We start from the raw sequence: 17,053 nt of genomic DNA on the forward strand, positions 1-17,053 counted from the left end.
AGGCTAGGTGGCTCGAATCAAAGTTTTGAAAACATTCCTCATGCACATAATTGTGACCGCAAGTTTTCATTGAAACACCGGCTGTTTTATGGATGCCGCCACTACAAAGAAGGAGGGATCTTGAATGTTGTTGAATGAGCGTAGCGTTTCCATATTTGGGAAGATCTTTGTTGTGGATGCATGTGTGAGTTCCACAAGGCTGGATTTGCTCTAATTCGTGTCCATGCTTGATGTTTTAACATTTCTTTCTGGTTTTGTGTGCACCTCTCAATTTATCTCTGTTTTGTGCGTATAAAGTATTAGTGTGATAGTTTCTGCATATGGTTTTTTGCCTATGTAATATATTGTCTGTGTATTGCATTGTGTGTTTAAACGTGGAGACAATTGAACTTGGAACCTTTTTTTACATATCTATGTGCACTATCTACACTTGAGATGACATTGTCATTGTTGTGAAAACATGTTATGGTAACGTTTGTTGACCACTTTTTAAATGCCTTGTCAGTAATCATGGGAATTATTAACTTAAACGGTTCTTCCATATTTTGCTGGTAAAATTTTAAATTGTCAAATATGAACGTTAAGTGAAAGCTTTGTCTTTTGCAATATGTGACTTGTATATATATAGCAAATGTAGGTTTTTATTTATATAATGTAGTTCCTCAAGCAGGGTAATTCCACATGCAGTAAACTAAGAACAAAAAGGAATGTGTGGTTCAAGAAAATATCCAGAGATTGCTTGCAACATTAACTTGCAGGTACAAACCTCAGGGTTTCGTGCAGAGGGCTCTGGCTATGGGTGGAGGAAACATTTGAAACTTTCTCGAGCTGACAGCTATTTCCTGATTGTATGCACAGTATGTAAAGAATGATCACTGCTTGTGTTCACGTGTAACCTTAGAGTGCTATCTCAGATTATGACCAGACTAGGCTTGAACTGCGACAATGCAACCGACGGCAGCTTTTTTCAATCGTGCAAAATGCTGAATATCAAGGCTAGTTCGTGTGGGAATGTGCGTGATACCCATACATTCGCCATTGACTTCGGCAGTGAACATGTGGCATGCTCTTTTAAAATGCTTGTATTTTTAAGAATGACATTTAAATTATTCAGAAAATCTTCCCTATGATTCCAAGCCCTTTGTTCAGGGTGTGCCTGCAGTGGGATGTTTGGCCCGTTCCCTAAATGAGTGTTTCCCATCTAAGAGAAGAAAATCCACAATACTGCAGCAGTGTTAAGTTCCGCACAGATACATTCAGGAATCCATCCATCTACTGCTATCTTTTGATCACCTGCTTTACCCATACAGTGGCCGTCAATACGTTTGTCAATTCACGCACACGTGTTTGGCCCTGCCTATACCAGCAATCTATAAAACAAACCCCACCGACTGCTTTGTGGGGCCATGATACACTTGGACAACAGCACCGTCATGTCACTTCCGCCAGCACTGACATCAGTTTGTTAATTTCTGATATTGCTGTAATGCCCGCACCAGGAGAGTTTTTCAGTGTTCAATGCGCTTTTCTAAAAGAACGAGTCTAGGAAATGGACGTGGAGTAGTCCGATAGGTTATGTTATAAATGACATTGACTTGATGATAGCAGATAAACCCCATATTCTCAGACACGTCTCTTTCCTCAACAAATACTACACCGGAAGCAATCACAAATTGGTGGTGCAAGTTACTCCTCCGCAAAGCCCGAGGCAGTGTAAAGCTAATTATATCCAAAAACAAGATACTTTTCATAAATATCTAGGTCAGGATGTAGCAGATTTTAGACTGCAACAGATAACTATGCCTGGAGGAGCAAAGCGATGAAATGAATGTTACCAAGTTAAATAATGCAATAATAATGGATAGTGCATTGAAAATGTGGGGGAAAGGTTTAAAAAGCAAACAGAGAATGCTTTGCTGATACTGCAGAAGGCATGTTGAGGAGTGGTGTAAACTCCGGAAGAGAGATGGTAAACAAGTATTAAAGTATTTTTAGTTTACCAGGTTAGGCCCACTGAGCTATATACAGTAGCTCTTTTTCAGAAGCGATCTGGCAACAAATGATAGCTCAACGAAGTGGCTTATCATGTGGAAATTTATAGCGGCCATACACTCTAAACACTTGTTGATTCTAAATGTAGAGGGAACAACCAGAGGAGACAAATCCACGTGACCACAGGGAGAACGTGCAAACTCTGAACATCTCGGCATCAGGGTCGGGATTGATCCCACAACCTTCTGCATACTAGGTGATGGAGTTACCATCTCGCCACAGCTGCCCCTCCGTAATCCTCTTGAGAAACGAGTGCTGGTACGAGTCTCACGTCAGCGACGGGTTGACCGTTTCATGCCACAGTACCAGCGGCACAGAAAGCACGATTGCCAGACTTGGTATTTGGGGAACGTTTCGTCCCTGTCAGTTTGCCGACTACCTCTGACGATGCTGACTGCAAGGGAATACCTCCACGAGCAGTGCATTTAACAACAATGGGTTGCTGCAAGTGGCCCGAACAATTTAGTATTATGTTTAGAATTGTTTAAGATTCGTGGTTAACGCCAAAGGCTTTCAACGGCAAACTAAATTAACGTGTTAAAGACCCTACACGTTGTGGGAAACACGTCCCCAGCTTCTCTGCGCAGCTGCCTTTGTTATACGTGTGTGGTCGTAAGGATCGAAATTGGGATGCAATATTTTAGTTTCAAGGCAAATCTGGTTTTATGTTTAACACCGGAGTCAAGTGAAATATTCTCGCTGCTCATTTGAGCAATGAAGCAGCACTCATCTTTGTTGAGAGCACTGAGCTATTGGTAAATTTACAACCAATTTTTGCTTCGCATTTGAGTGATACATTGCCCTGCAGTGGTTATAGGTTGAGTCTTCACCTGATTGTGAATTATGTGCACCGCTCACAGTAGTACCAAGCGAGATGTATTGTGGTTACCGGTCATATTTTGGTCATGAATTTGAGCAATTTTTAGCGATGGCACTTGGGACACAATGACATAGTCACGTAAATGCTGCCAGATGCTCTTTAATGTGTACAGTCGATGGGATGGCTCGATTGTATTCGGCTCCATTATGTTTAGAGGCTGCACAATTTTACTTTGAAACTCTGTTATCTGCGTCACTGGCAAAAGACTGCAGCTTTGGTGCCAGCCTCTTAGAGATTCGCCAGGTTATTATATTTGTATTGGTAATCCTGCAAAGAGGACATGTATGGCGTGTGCACGAGGCTGAATGTGACCGTAAATGCACGAAGGTAGCGAGTGTAATTGACATATGCGTCACGGGTTAATTTAAACGCGCCACGATCTTTGTCTAGCGCAAGCCATCTGCAGGCAGGTTTACAAACAGATATTTGGCTGCTTTGTGCTTCTGTTTCACTGTGAGAACTGTGCACTTGAATGACGTGCAAAAATAGACTCAAGATAGCTGCAAGCCTTGGTTAGAAGAATCTTATTAAATACAGTTGTAAAAGTAATCTTCATAATTCAATTTGATTACCACTGTGTGTGTCAACAGCGAGGCCTCGTCTGCCATAAGCAGTTGTGAGGTGTGGCCTTATTTTATGCTGTATCTTATCCGAAATGCAAACATATGTCTGGATGCTAACAAGGATCTCTCCTGACATCCTGTTTGCCTGTTTCTGCCTTTGGTAGAATCTTATTTGTGCACTTTGTTTTATTTTGTCGTGAAACATATGTTGGTGACAGCTGGAGACGATGTGCTTTAATTATAAGTAAACTCAATTTACGAATATGCCCCAGTGGCTTCAATGTAAACTTGTAGTTGTCATAGTTATTGCAGAAATTGTTTTGAGATTTTGTCCCATTACATTTTATAACGCACTAAATGTGTGAGCTGCAATGGTGCAATGGGCCCCAATATCCTGGTGTACATACTGGCATTCATAAAAACCTAATGAAACGTATCCAAGCATTGCCATTGGATGCTCATTTCAAGGCGGATGCATCAGGCTAGGCTGGATGTGCTCATGAGGCCACCGTTCTTGACTGCAAAGTCCCACTGTGCATTGCGCACAATAATGGTTTATTAATTTAAAACAGCACTCTGAAATGCTATTTCCATGGCATTCTATATTCACAACAATTACTCCTTCCTGGAAATTGTACCTTCTTGGTTTCACCTCGGTAACCATGGCTGCACGTCAGACTAGATACAATACATTGGGATTTGCGCTTTATTTCTCTCGTGACAGAAGGCTCAATCGGTACATCAGTCTTTACGTGAATGTAAAAACGTGGTTCTGCACATGGGGAGGAACAACACAGGCATGTCGGGTTGCAGTAAAAGTGTCCTGTTATGGTAAGGAAGTACAATATCCGTTTTTTAATAACCCGCTTTATTCTAAACCTATTATTGTTATGAACTGGATGGGCAAGGAAGGACGCTTAACACTTGATAACCCGCGCAATGCACACACGTGGTGGATCGTTTGAACAGCTGTACCATAGCGCCTTGGAACAAATGTGGGTTATAAAATTTACTTTTAAAGGAATTGGATCATTTTAGCATTGATTAAAAGGTGATAGAATGGGAGTGACTTTTGTATATAATCTGTCGTTCTAGTAGACAAGGCAATGCCCCACCTGACTGATGTAGTAGTTCCAGTATAGTTGTTTGTTACCAGCTTGTTTAGAACATACAAACACATCTTGATCTTTTAAGAAGCTTTGTTCGTTTTCTTTATCCAGCAATTTTCTAATCTTTTCTTGTTTGGGTAAAAGTATAATGAGAATCATACTTATGATTGACACTCCACTATTCCCTTTGCCCCTTTTCTTTCAAAGAAGTACATTGCACAATCTTCGTGAAGAATGTGCCTGCTACTTGGCACTGAGTTGCCCAATTCAGTTTCAACAGTAATGGTGTCTTTGTTTGAATGTGGCAAGGTAGCCTGATGGTCTAAGCAGTTGTGTGTTGTGCAACTGACCCAGTTATACGTTTTACAATTTCCTGTAATGACTTGCTAAATGGAGTAAACAATGTATATCTTGCAAATGAGATATTTTATCTCATTGGTGTCACCTTTATTAAGTAAAAACCTTGTTGGAACGACTTAACTAGTGAAGACTGAATTTCACGTGAAGCTTGCTGCATCCATAGCTGTAATCAACGTAGTAAAAAACAACCCAACCTAGACTGGGCCCTCGAACCGGTATGGTGACACCGCCTGCCATCCCACCTCTTCCTGTTTCTCAGCTTCTCTCGCCACACCAAAGGGGAAGGGCACGCGCCAGATCGAGTAAACTTAGGACTCTCAGACGGCCTCAGGAATGCTGTTTGCATTCTTTCTGGGGCAGATTACACCCTGCTTGTGGCCCATTAGCCGCAGTTTGTGCGAGAGATTACTTTTCTGTGCCTGTACCTTTTGCCCTATGCCATTTCCACGTCCCAGCAGGGTGGCTTGTTTGCTGACAGATTTACTGCGGAACGAACACTTTGCTCCAGGTTTGGGGTGAGGGGGTGGTGGGAAATGGGTGATTGGGGCTGAGTCCACAAGGGGCGAGTGTGCTGCTGCTGCTATTGTAGTAGTAGCAGCAGCAGCGTGTTTGCCGTGTTTCCATACATACCATTTCAGTGTTCACAAGCAAGAGGAGTGCATTTTCAACAGTTGTTTTGCTGATTGACTCAATTAATTTATGCACAGAAAAATGTACAGAAGCATTTCTTGAACAATCTCAGTAGCTATATGGGATAAATACATTAAAAAACAATAATTGCTTCTGAGCAGTTCGGGATTGGGTTCCATTTGTACCGTACTTAATGTGATTGGTTCCATTTAAACACAGCGATCTTACAACAACCGTTCATATCCAAAGCAAATTCAAGTTAAATTACCTCTCAAATGTAAATGGCAGATGAAATTGATGATGATTACCAGTTGCACTGCAGAGTACCTCTTTGGGGGGTATACATGGCCCTTTAAAAAGATAAACACCAATTTGGCACCAGTTTATTTTTTCCTTAAATTATTTGGTGACTGGGATAAGGCCCTTGTTAGTGCTCAAACATGAACTCTTAGTTATTATTTTTAGCTCATGTCCCTTCGGGCGGTGAACCAGGATTTTGTGCGTGCTGGCTTCATACTTTGACATTGCCATTATTTCCCAAATGCCACTTAGCTTCTGCAATTTAAAAATACGTAAAAAAAACATTTTGTGTGTGAATTTTTTCTTCGTTTTTTTTGCCCAACAATTCTTTATCCATGGATTAAAATTGCAGGTGCCATTCAGCTGTAGATTTGCCACTTGCACCGGAGCTCATTGCAGAGTGATGTTTGGGTTTTTCTTCGTGTCATTGAAACCACACGAGTTCCTAAAACCATTTCCCCAACTGATTTTCATCTGGGTTTATGAAAGGCTTTTTCCCTCTTCGTTGCTTTTGCTTATCTATTTTTACTGAATACGTTGGTTAACTATTTCCTCCACAAATGAGATTAGAATATTGGCAATTTTTTTAGACTTTTATTTTAGTAGGAAATATGCGCTAATATAGAACGTTCCTCTTCAGCCATGCTGATATGTTTCCATCTCATCGTAGCATTCAGTTTGCCAATAGCACAACAAATGCTCTCTCTCGCCTTCATCACGTGGTCCCCTCGTCCACCTTCAATAATTGCCCAAGATAGACATAACATGTTGTTTTACAGTAAGTTTTTTCCGTTAAGTGGTCATGAATGTATCTGATATTGTTTCACCTATTCATCTTTAGCCCAACCTAGCGGCCTTCTTTATTAAGCCATTCAATAATTCCCTGCAGTTGGTTGTTATGAAGACTGTCATCGGCAAATCTAAGATGGTTAACGTTGTCACCATTTGTTTATGTGCTTTTATTATGTCACTATTAATAGCCTTCATGAAAGTAAATCTCCTTGCCCGGCTCTTTTGATTTGTATTTTGTTACTTGCTAAATGCAATCTCAGTGTAGCTGCACCTTCTGTATCAAAATAGTTTAGATTATTTCTATTTCTGTATTTATGCCTTGGTTTTTGACAGCCTGATTGATAATAATTCGAATCTCCCCTAGATTCTGATCGTGTGTGTTCAATGGTAGAGCCTCTTTGTCAATCCAAGTTGACAAAGGTGACAAACTAAACTCACGTTGCAAGAAGTGAGGTTTTGCGACGGTGAAATTTGCGTTACCGCAATTCGCACCCTGCATGTGAGACTGCACCTGCCACTAGGGGGCGCATCGATTTCTGTGTGAGTTGAATAATTATTCTTTATTATGTTTACACATTCATTATAATTAATGTGTAAACATGTCATCCAAGCGATTTAATAAATACATGAGCAGAGCTCTGTTTTTTGTCTCCACATTTACACAAAACATGTGTTCGTCCTTTGACTTACTGGCTTTCCGTAACAATGTTATACAGCACTATAGATAATACTAGTGCTTGAAAGCACTTAGGCCCGATAAACAAAAACATTGGTGTAAGCTTTAACCTGTAATGCACCACAATAACACACAATGCGTTTATCACAAAAACAGGAAATGCGACTGAATAATTGAAGTGAAGAGACTTGGAGTATGCATTTGATCCAAGCTTATTAGCTATGTAATAGTATTGATCAATAGAGATCATTGCTTTGTTTTCTCAGTCATACATTGTCATGTCCAATCAGCAAGATGGAGCATTTTAGAATGGTTTCAGATTGTCCATTGTTTCAGTTAAGGATTTTCCCGTTGAACATTATTTATTTTCTGTGTCATTGCTGGACATTGTGTGGATACCAATATAAATGTCATGTTGGGAGTTGATATGCAGATCGATGCTCTGAAATAGCCCATTAAGTTTAGCAATAGTTTCCCTTACATTGTCGACTTGACCTCTGAACTCTAGTGGCATTTAGTCGTTGTACTTGCTCTTGGTTTACCTTATGTCAACACATTTTAAACTGGACACCTATTGCAGTGGTGAGGTTAGTATCAATAAGGAAGAGAAAATAGTGGCTGGACTTGTTTACAGTTCTGATTTTTGTCGGTGGCCATTAATAACAGTGGTTAATTGATTACATAGGCAACTGAAATATTAAACAGGCAAACGTTATGCCGAATTACCTTTAGTGAATTTGGCCTTTGATTAGAAATAGTCCGCTACAGCTCTTTTTAAGCAGCCAATTACATGGTGTTCATTATCTGTCTGGCAGTTTGTACCGTCAATAAATTACAAGGCTGTTATGCTGACAGGCATGGGAGGGCCTGTTGTACAACTGTCTTAATAATCTTATAATTTTGAGGCTTTTAAACGTTTACATTTCTGGGCCTTTACATTCTGCTCTAATATCCTACTTAAAAAAGTAATTAATTAATGTCAGTGTGTATGTATATGCACTATGATGTTATCAGCCAAGAGGAAAGTCAACATTGCTTGTTCTATGAATAGATGAGGCCCTACCATAGCAATGTGGAATTTACACCACTGGCTCAGTCACCAAAGTTGATGGGCATTTTCCCAATGTTGCATGAACATGGAGATTCATTGACTTCTTTAGCATTGTAAGCAGCTCAATTATTAACATTCAAGTAAGTAACTAAGATGATTGTAGCGAAAATCTGTACTGTGTAACATCTGTACCATCACTGAACACCCTTGAAATGGAGCCCAGCAGCTTATTGGGTCCTTGCTGCTGAACCAAATAATCAAAACATCTAAAAGTAAAACAATATGATTGCCCTCTTGATGCTGCACGTTTTGGAAATCCAAAACAAAAAGATGCATTTACAGAAATGTGTGTCTGTGTTCTGTACGTGGTTGACTGAGGCCTAATGATACACTCAAGGGACTCTTCAACTGGCAAGAGAAAATAATTGCAAATGGTCTTAGGCGGCATTGCCCGCAGCCTGAAACCAGACGGCTCTCGGACGTCGATGCACTAAACAACCAAAGGTTGCCTTGTGAAGAGGGCTCGGATAAAGAGACACTTATGAGCAAATTGCAAACGCCGATGAGAAAGTCATGTCTCATTATTGTCTTCGCAAGAGAGACTTGTGAGCTAAGAGGGTTTATGTCGGCCACAATGGAGAGGTCTGTGCCTCACCAGTTGCCGAAATGAAGTCTCTTATTAGTTTGTATGAGGGTCATTGTTTGTACTTTTTGGTGGTAATTTACTGTAATCACAGTGGCAGTTCCCACGGGCGTTGTATTTGAGCACAGCTGAAACTCAAAGTGCTGTGCACTCCCACATTCCGTCGTGGCTGCTTGAACACATGCCAGCAACCTGGTCTGAGAGAAATTGGTCTCTTTTTCTAGGTCAAATTTGACTGAAAATGTTTCTGGTTGTAATAAATAATGTGATCTATGTGAAGGCTTTGAAAATGTGTGGGCATGGCCCAGATATAAATAAATGAACTAATTAAGAAGAAAATGCATTAAGTAAGTTAAAAGTAATCGTTGCCCTACAATTTACTTTTAAATTTGATGCATTTTTGGAGTGGAAACCTGTTCAAAAGTGTTTTGAATGAATGAAATACATTGATAGCATAAAAATATAAACTCTCAAATATGTATCCTTGTAATAATGAAGACTATAGCTCTTTGCCAATCTTCTGCTGGGTGAAGACCGCTCCACGATTGTCTTGCTACACAGTATAGCTTGATGAAAGAATAAGTCCAGGTCAGATATCATCACTCGACTGGGGTGTTAGCCATGGCCTGGGAGTCAAACTCAGGTTGCTGGGTTCATAGCGCAGTGCACGAACCACTACTTCACCACTCCTTTCCCCTGTTTGGAATTAAGCCATTCAAATCCTGATAGCAAAATTAATTTAACTGACAACACTTTAGTGTCTTGGTGAAAAGAAGTAATTAATTTGCTGAGAATTTGGCAATCGTCCTAACAGCATTTTCCCTTTAGGCTCATCCTCTTTGTGTTCAATTATCATCTGTTTTCCCCTCGACTGCTCTTGAATTACCAGAGATGTTGTACGTTTGCTAGCGACACAGAGAAACAAAGCCATTTGTTTTATGTTGCAGCTATCATCCTGGAAAGGTTTCGTGTTTGTTTTCAGTGATTTGTCTTTATGACACTACGTGTGCTGTAAACATGACGTGTTGTGTAAATTGAAATAGTGTGGGTTAATCGAGCGATTGTAGGATAATGTGGAATCTGCAACAATTCTGTCAAGTGCGCTCACAACTTAACATGCTTTGTCCTTCATTTTAATGAGGTGAAACCCCAATGAGTTTCATTTCTTCTTTTCCCTTTTGCTATCCTGCACTTGAAATTGGCTTTGTGCATTTCGAGCATTAATATTTTATCATAATAATTCCTAAAGGTGCCTAAATCTGTCTCTGAAAAAAATTCCATTTTAATGTGTGTACGTGCTGTGACTTCTCATGTCTGTAATCTCATTTCTATATGCAATCCAGATTGGAAACATTAAAACAAATGCATCTATAAACCTGTAATAAAACATTAGGGTAACTTTATGGCGACAAACAATGTATGAACATAGATGTGGCACACATATATGTAATTTTGTATGCACGTTAAGGGAACACAATGCATAGCACTGGCGTGATGCCACTTCCTCTGACCTACAAATCAGTTAATTTTCTTTATGGAGCCCATTGTACAGAAAATCCAAGTGCTCCCTTGCTGGAACAGAGGAAAATCAGCTTAGCCACATTTTTTTGGAAGCCTTTTTTAGTACAGTTTTCTGCACAATAAATGTGGTACCTCAATTAGTGGTGCAGTATTACAGGCAAAAGAGATGAAAGATGCCCGTGGTGTCATTGAAACTATGAAAACACGAATGAATTTGAAGCCAAAATGTACACTTAAAATCAGGCCATGGTCTCTGTTCTTTAATGAAATGTGCTCGTGCTAACTCAACTGCACTCCTATGCTCCACCTCCCCCCACTCCCTCAACTTATTTCCAGGCTGCGAGGACATCATCGCTGACAGTCTGAGTCTGGAGGTGCTCATCCCAATCCTGGGCTGGAGTGCCCAGCCACACGGCTCGCCCTGGGTTCACCGGCGCGCCCTGCATTACCTGTGCGAGGAGTTTGGACGTGTCGCGGCCTCGCCCATGTTGTGTGACCTCAGCCAGGACTACCTGCTGAGCGCCCTGCAGTCCGACTTTTTGCAGGTTCGTCCGCGCTTCGTTCGTCAGCAGTCGACCGGGAAAATTTCGTGTGGCCGGAAAAGCAAATGCCCCCTGTGAGCATCTGCGTGTGGCCCATGAGAATGTTTATATTCAACAGCAAAAAATAGTCCTTGAATTTCCTGTTTGAATCCAATATGCAGAATATTATGGGCTCAGCCAGGTCAGCAGTGACTACACCAATGCATCCGTAGTTAATGCTGTAATTCTAAAACCGGTTGTAAGCAGGCCCAGACCATGCTCATACCGAGTCCTGTCTTTGAACTGATTGGCCGTGTCCTCTCCTCCCACTCCCCTCCACCTCTTACTTCACACTCCGGGCTCAGCCTGAGCCTGCCCCCTGTGGCCGTCTGTGGTAGTGTTCACCTGTGCTGTGCACGGGAACAGGCACGGATGTGCTTGGTGTGTTTAGTGTACATGTGGTGTTTTATGAACAATGTCTGAAGAAAATGTAATACAATCATGGTTTAGAACCATTATGTTTGTTTCGTAACTTTTGGCAATTTTTTTTTTATCTCACATCGCAAAGTGGTTGATGGGTGATGTTACAGCACACCTGTCTTTTATGTATGTTTGTTAAACTTTCGCACCATACGTAGCCAACCGTGATAATAGGAGGTGCGCGGGAAGGACAACAAACTAAATACATAAAGCAGTTCTAAATAAATGAGATTTAAATCTAGATTTAAAAGTGCATAGCTCCAGTAACTTCCTTATAACATGGTGCTGTGGACTTGGCCCAAGCAATACATGCATTCACTCCCATCTGCCTCTCCCCGCTCATCTCTCCCTGTTGACCCAAGCAATTAATGCATTTTCGCATTAACCCCCCCCCTCATTTGCCTCTCCTAATCTGCCCCACTTACCATGTGCGCCAGTAACCGAGGCCTTTTGTTAAGAAGAGCTTTTCAGTCATAGCATGCTAAGAGGTTGCTCCTTATTTGCTGCTGTGCTCAATGTCTGAAATAAAAACACTCCCTCCTCTTTTGCCATCTCCCAAGTTGTGTGTAGCCTTCTTTTATTGCATCCTGGCTTGAGACGTGGTCTCATGTAGGTGTTTCTTAATTGCGAGTTATATTGCGTTGTTATACCACATTTATGATGGGTAGTGCATTTGCAATCGCCACAGCACATTTCCTACCATAGTTAAATGGCACAACCACTGCTAGTCAATCAAATTTGACACTTACTAAAAGCCATTAAGAATGACGTTTAAGCACTTTTTCTTGATTTTTTCTTGGTCCTTCCAATTATATTCAAACTGTCCGGTTAGCTTTGTATCATGAGAATAAGAAACGCAGCTAAAGTTTATACTCCTGATTGCTGAGTGGCTGTATTTGTTGCCCTGTGTTGATGTCGCTGTAGGCATGTGAGCAGGACGTGTTGAAGGCTGTCATCAAGTGGGGGGAGCACCAGCTGATTAAGAGGATGGAAGATAGAGGTGAGTTTTGTCAAAAGAGTTTAATCCGAAACGGTGTGGTATTCAAAACACACGTTATTTTACCATATAATATTGACTCAAGATCGAATGTCTTTCAATGTATATCAAAGAAGGCATAATTGTACAAAAATTGTTTAAATTTAAAGACGGTTAAAAAAGTCATGATTTGTATTGAATCTGATGGGGTCTTAAATTAGGGGCCTACTGGATACCACTGGGCGCCGTGGTGGTGAGATATTAACTGCCTCGACTGGTATACAGGAGGACGTGGGTTCGATCCTGATGCTGATGCTTATATATTTGGAGTTTGCGTGTCTCTCTCCCTGTGGTCACGTGGATTTTTCTCTGGGTCGTCCAGTTTTTCCCCTCCACATTTAGAATCAACATGCGTTTAGAGTATTTGGCTGCTATAAATGTCCACATAAGACACTTCATTGGGCTATCATTTGTGATAGCCGAGTCACTACTGAAAAAGAGCTATATATTCAGAGGGTTTTATCGAATAAAATAAAAAATAGTTTAGCGTAGTTTAGTTTCACTGTTCATTTGTGTGCACACAGAGCCGAACGTGGTGAGCAGTACGGCGCACAGCGTGAGCAAGAAGGGGGTCAAGCGAAAGGACCTGGACTCTGAGGAGCTGCGCGACATTCTCTCTCCGCTGCTGCCTCACGTGCGCGTCGACCTCATGCTCCCACCGAACTGCGACGTACTGGGTGGCGCGGTGAGTACGCGTGTTCCAGCCTCTACGCACCTCACTGGCGTGGGTGGTGACAGCGGGAGCGCGTTTTCCGCTTAATAATAATAACACTAATCAATTCGTATGTTTAGTATTTGCTGCATTATTATGGCGTGATGCTATCACGTGGCCATTATGTTTTGCGGACACAGTCTACAGTCGTTTGGCAGTAGGGGGCGATGCTGTCTATGTAGGTAGGTAATTAGGCAAATTTGGGCCATGACGCTGGCATGCAATGGCTTATTCGTTTTGAATGACTTCATGGGATCTATCTACTGTGAAGCAGGCAGTACATATTCACCAGGGCCGCCGGCCGTCTTCAAACCGCGAACCTCTTTAGCAAGTGGTGAACGTGCGCAGTTCTGGCCCAGTCCCAGTGGCCATACTGCAGATGTATTAACCATAATATATGTGCTGCCTGTTAACAGTGGACTTTAAACTAGTTTACTATTCAAAAACCCTGTGACAGTGTTTGAAAAAAGCAGGATGTGTGCCAGCATCATGGTCCACATTTGATGAGTTCCTTTCAAATTGTTTACTTTGAAAAGCCACATGGCAAAGTCTCCACTGATTGGCAGATGAATGTCCACTTCCTGGCCGGTGCTATGTTCACCTTGAGCCGCATTGGGACCGCTGCCACTGGGGGAGTCCCCTGCCACTGACCGCTTAAAGATGTAGTTGACCTGTCACACATTATATGGCTCGGGTCATTTGGACCGTCTTCCAATAACCTGGATGTAAGAACGCTGTCAGCTCCAACTGCATAACATCGATACGCCCCTAATGTGCTGCAACGATGTTTGTTCCAGAAAGCTGCACATTCGCCACCGACGACTTAAATTTGAACAAGTAGCCGATGTCTTTTGTTCGTGTAATAAGCTCCATACCTGTACTCCCAAGACCATCCTGTTGAAGTAAACCTTTTCACCGTGGCAGCTGAAGCGTGGGCTCATCAGCCGGCCGCCGTCGGACATGCTGCCCTCCGTGGACGAGAGGAAAGGGAACGCGTGGATGAGAGGTCGGGGTGGGGGCATCGCCGTCAAACCGCGTCTCTTCACTCCGTACGTGGAGGAGGCCAAGGTGATTCCTGTTCCCCTGAAGCGACAAGAATCGTGCATGAGATGGCACAATTTAATTACTTTGATTGAACGGGAAGTTCATGCTTTGGCTCTTGGTTTGTATAGATTACAAGCTCAGTGATTAAATTTACATTCATGTTCCTAATCTGTCACATTTGTGCTGCATCTTACACACTTACCGAAAGAGACAGGTGTTTGTAAAGCGAAGCAAGGTGAGCGAGTTTCTGACGCATTTAATCCACTGCGCAGTGTTTATAATTTGGCCACTTGAGAAATGTCAGTAAACTATAGTAGGATGTTAGCTGGAGTAAATGTTCAGTATTAACTGCATGAATGTAAGAAACTATTTTGAGGATCGTATTCAATATTAGTGCTTGCAAGTCTTTTTAATTAAGTAATGATTGGACTTGCTAAGAATAATTTTTAAAAAACATCACGACATTCACAATTAGCTCAAATTAGCTACTATACATTCTTATTTAGTGGATATAAATATACTTAAATGGGATTTTAAATTCAGCAGGTTTTATGATATACTGCGTAGGTTCTATTTAGTTTGTTTTGTTTAATTGGAAAATAATTTGCGGACACATAATTCTGGAACATGTTTATGAAGGGCATATAATAAATTAAACCAAGTGCCTCTCCACAATGTTCGACTCAGACCTGGCGTAAATTACAATTGTAATTGTGTACTTCGTAATGAAATGAAATCACAACGTAATTGTAATTTAATTTGACAATTCTTTTGTAATTATAATTGGCCCCAGGCCGGTGGGTAGGTATTGTGGTTGGCAGCAGAGCACATGGCATAGCAACAGGCTTCTTAACAACACGAGGTGATGACAATCAATTCACACATTTTCGGAGTAAATTCTTTAAAAGGCAATAACTCAGTGAAGCTAAATTGAAAGCCTGTAACGGAACTAAAGGATGAGTGCAATTCATTTTAATTAAAGTAAGGAACCAAGCAGCAACATGTATCATCTATAACAATTTAAATTAATTGGAGATTAGGCTTTAATGGAGGCTGTTGCGGAGAGTGATGCGGTGATCAGGATGGGCCATAATGAAAGCGTAAAGGATGTTTTAGGTAGTTGATGGTCTAAGGTATTAGTGGAGACTTGGGATGTTACAATAAAGCTGTGATAAAAAGTTTTACATTGCTGGAAAATGAGAGGAGGAAGTGAGCTTAGGCTCTATTAAGAATACATTTTACAAGGCTGATAATAATCCACATGAAGCAGGTGAGAAAGTATTAAAGAGTATTGGAGAAACTGTTCTTTTCAAGTGTAACTTTGTTATTAAGTTTGCAAGGTTTGAGATATTTTCATTGCGAAGGCAATTATATCCCAATTGTACCACAGTGGTGTGTATTATATCATATCCCAGTTGGACTCAGAATAATGCATTCTATTACCACCTAGACATTAATATTTGTAAGGAATACCCTTGCCTTACCACATATATCCGAAAACTAACTTTCCTTGTGGAATTAAAGGGGTAATTTAGCTGTATAGATTTGTTGTGTAAGTTATAAGTCTCCATAACTCGTCTTAAGCATATCAAGTGCAAACTTATACATTGAAAAAATGTTTTGTCATCCAAGTTATAATTAAGTCAGAGACCATCAAACATACCACATTTCAAGGTCTGGATGTGTCCTCAAGTCAACGGCTGAGATTCACACCCAGAATCTCAGAATCAACACCGTATTCTGACACTGGCATAATATTGACTAGCCAGCCACATTTTGGGTGGACATTATTCATTGAATACTGCATAGGTTTCGGCACGTGTAGCTGTATAGAATGAACACCTGGTACAACCCCAAAACATACCGCTGAAAGCTGTGTACAGAATGTGGGTTTTCATCATGTCACTTCAGGCGGTGCTGGAGGAGATGACGGACGTTCAGACGGACAAGGAGCGTCTGCGCTGGACCCGCGTGTCCAGCGTGCCGGACACGCTCTACATGCTGGACGGCGGGGGCATGGGCCACCATCAGCCCCGTGCCTCCATGGCCCACGCCAGCCCAAGGCAGCCGAGCCCCTCTGGTCTCCTGGCTGCCGTCGACAATCAGGTGCCAGGTGAGTGAATTCGCGTTGGACGCAAGTTGGGCGAGCCAACCCCCGCCTTGTAAGCATCATTCACTGTGGAATCTAGTGACGTATGTAACCACATTGGGGTGAGATGCTGCCGTGATGTCATGGATAGCACACAGGCCCTGCAAATTTACAGGTAGCGAGTTGGAAATGCTGGCGTGGCAGTTCAAACAATGGGCAATTTTTTTTACAAGAGGGGGGCTCCCTCTACTGCATACATTTTTGCCAGCGGTGGTGCGAGTACTGATATTCTCTTCAGCGATACTAATAATTGTTTCATATCACATGCACATTCCATTAAAGGACTGTTGTGTGTGCCTGTGTTGTGCGTGTGTTTCCTACAGTGCCGTCCCAAGCTGTGGTGCGGGAGATGCTGAGGCGCGTGGCCGAAGCGCGAGCCGGGCCCGTGGTGCGGCAAGCGCTGTCCCTCCCGTGTGGCGACATCCCCGCCATCAACCGCCACGTGCAGCTGCGTGTGTTGCGTGAGTTCGGCTTGCCCGACTCGGCCATCGACCTCCTGCAGGTAACCACCTCACTCTCCCCTCTCCCCCCCCC

General features: G+C 42.0%; 1 protein-coding gene across 2 annotated transcripts in view; it reads left to right on the forward strand.

The window, feature by feature from the left end:
• Positions 1 to 17,053, forward strand: part of BTBD7 (BTB domain containing 7) — a 58,712-nt gene that overhangs the window by 28,569 nt on the left and 13,090 nt on the right. For both annotated transcript variants that reach the window (XM_078871776.1, XM_078871777.1), the window contains exons 8-13: positions 10,914 to 11,122; positions 12,503 to 12,578; positions 13,139 to 13,299; positions 14,251 to 14,394; positions 16,282 to 16,483; positions 16,843 to 17,021. In XM_078871776.1, coding sequence (XP_078727902.1) covers positions 10,914 to 11,122; positions 12,503 to 12,578; positions 13,139 to 13,299; positions 14,251 to 14,394; positions 16,282 to 16,483; positions 16,843 to 17,021 — 971 coding nt within the window. The remainder of the gene's footprint in view (positions 1 to 10,913; positions 11,123 to 12,502; positions 12,579 to 13,138; positions 13,300 to 14,250; positions 14,395 to 16,281; positions 16,484 to 16,842; positions 17,022 to 17,053) is intronic.

The sequence above is a fragment of the Lampetra fluviatilis genome, chromosome 33 (genome assembly GCF_964198595.1).
Source record: "Lampetra fluviatilis chromosome 33, kcLamFluv1.1, whole genome shotgun sequence".
Lineage (NCBI taxonomy): Eukaryota > Metazoa > Chordata > Hyperoartia > Petromyzontiformes > Petromyzontidae > Lampetra > Lampetra fluviatilis.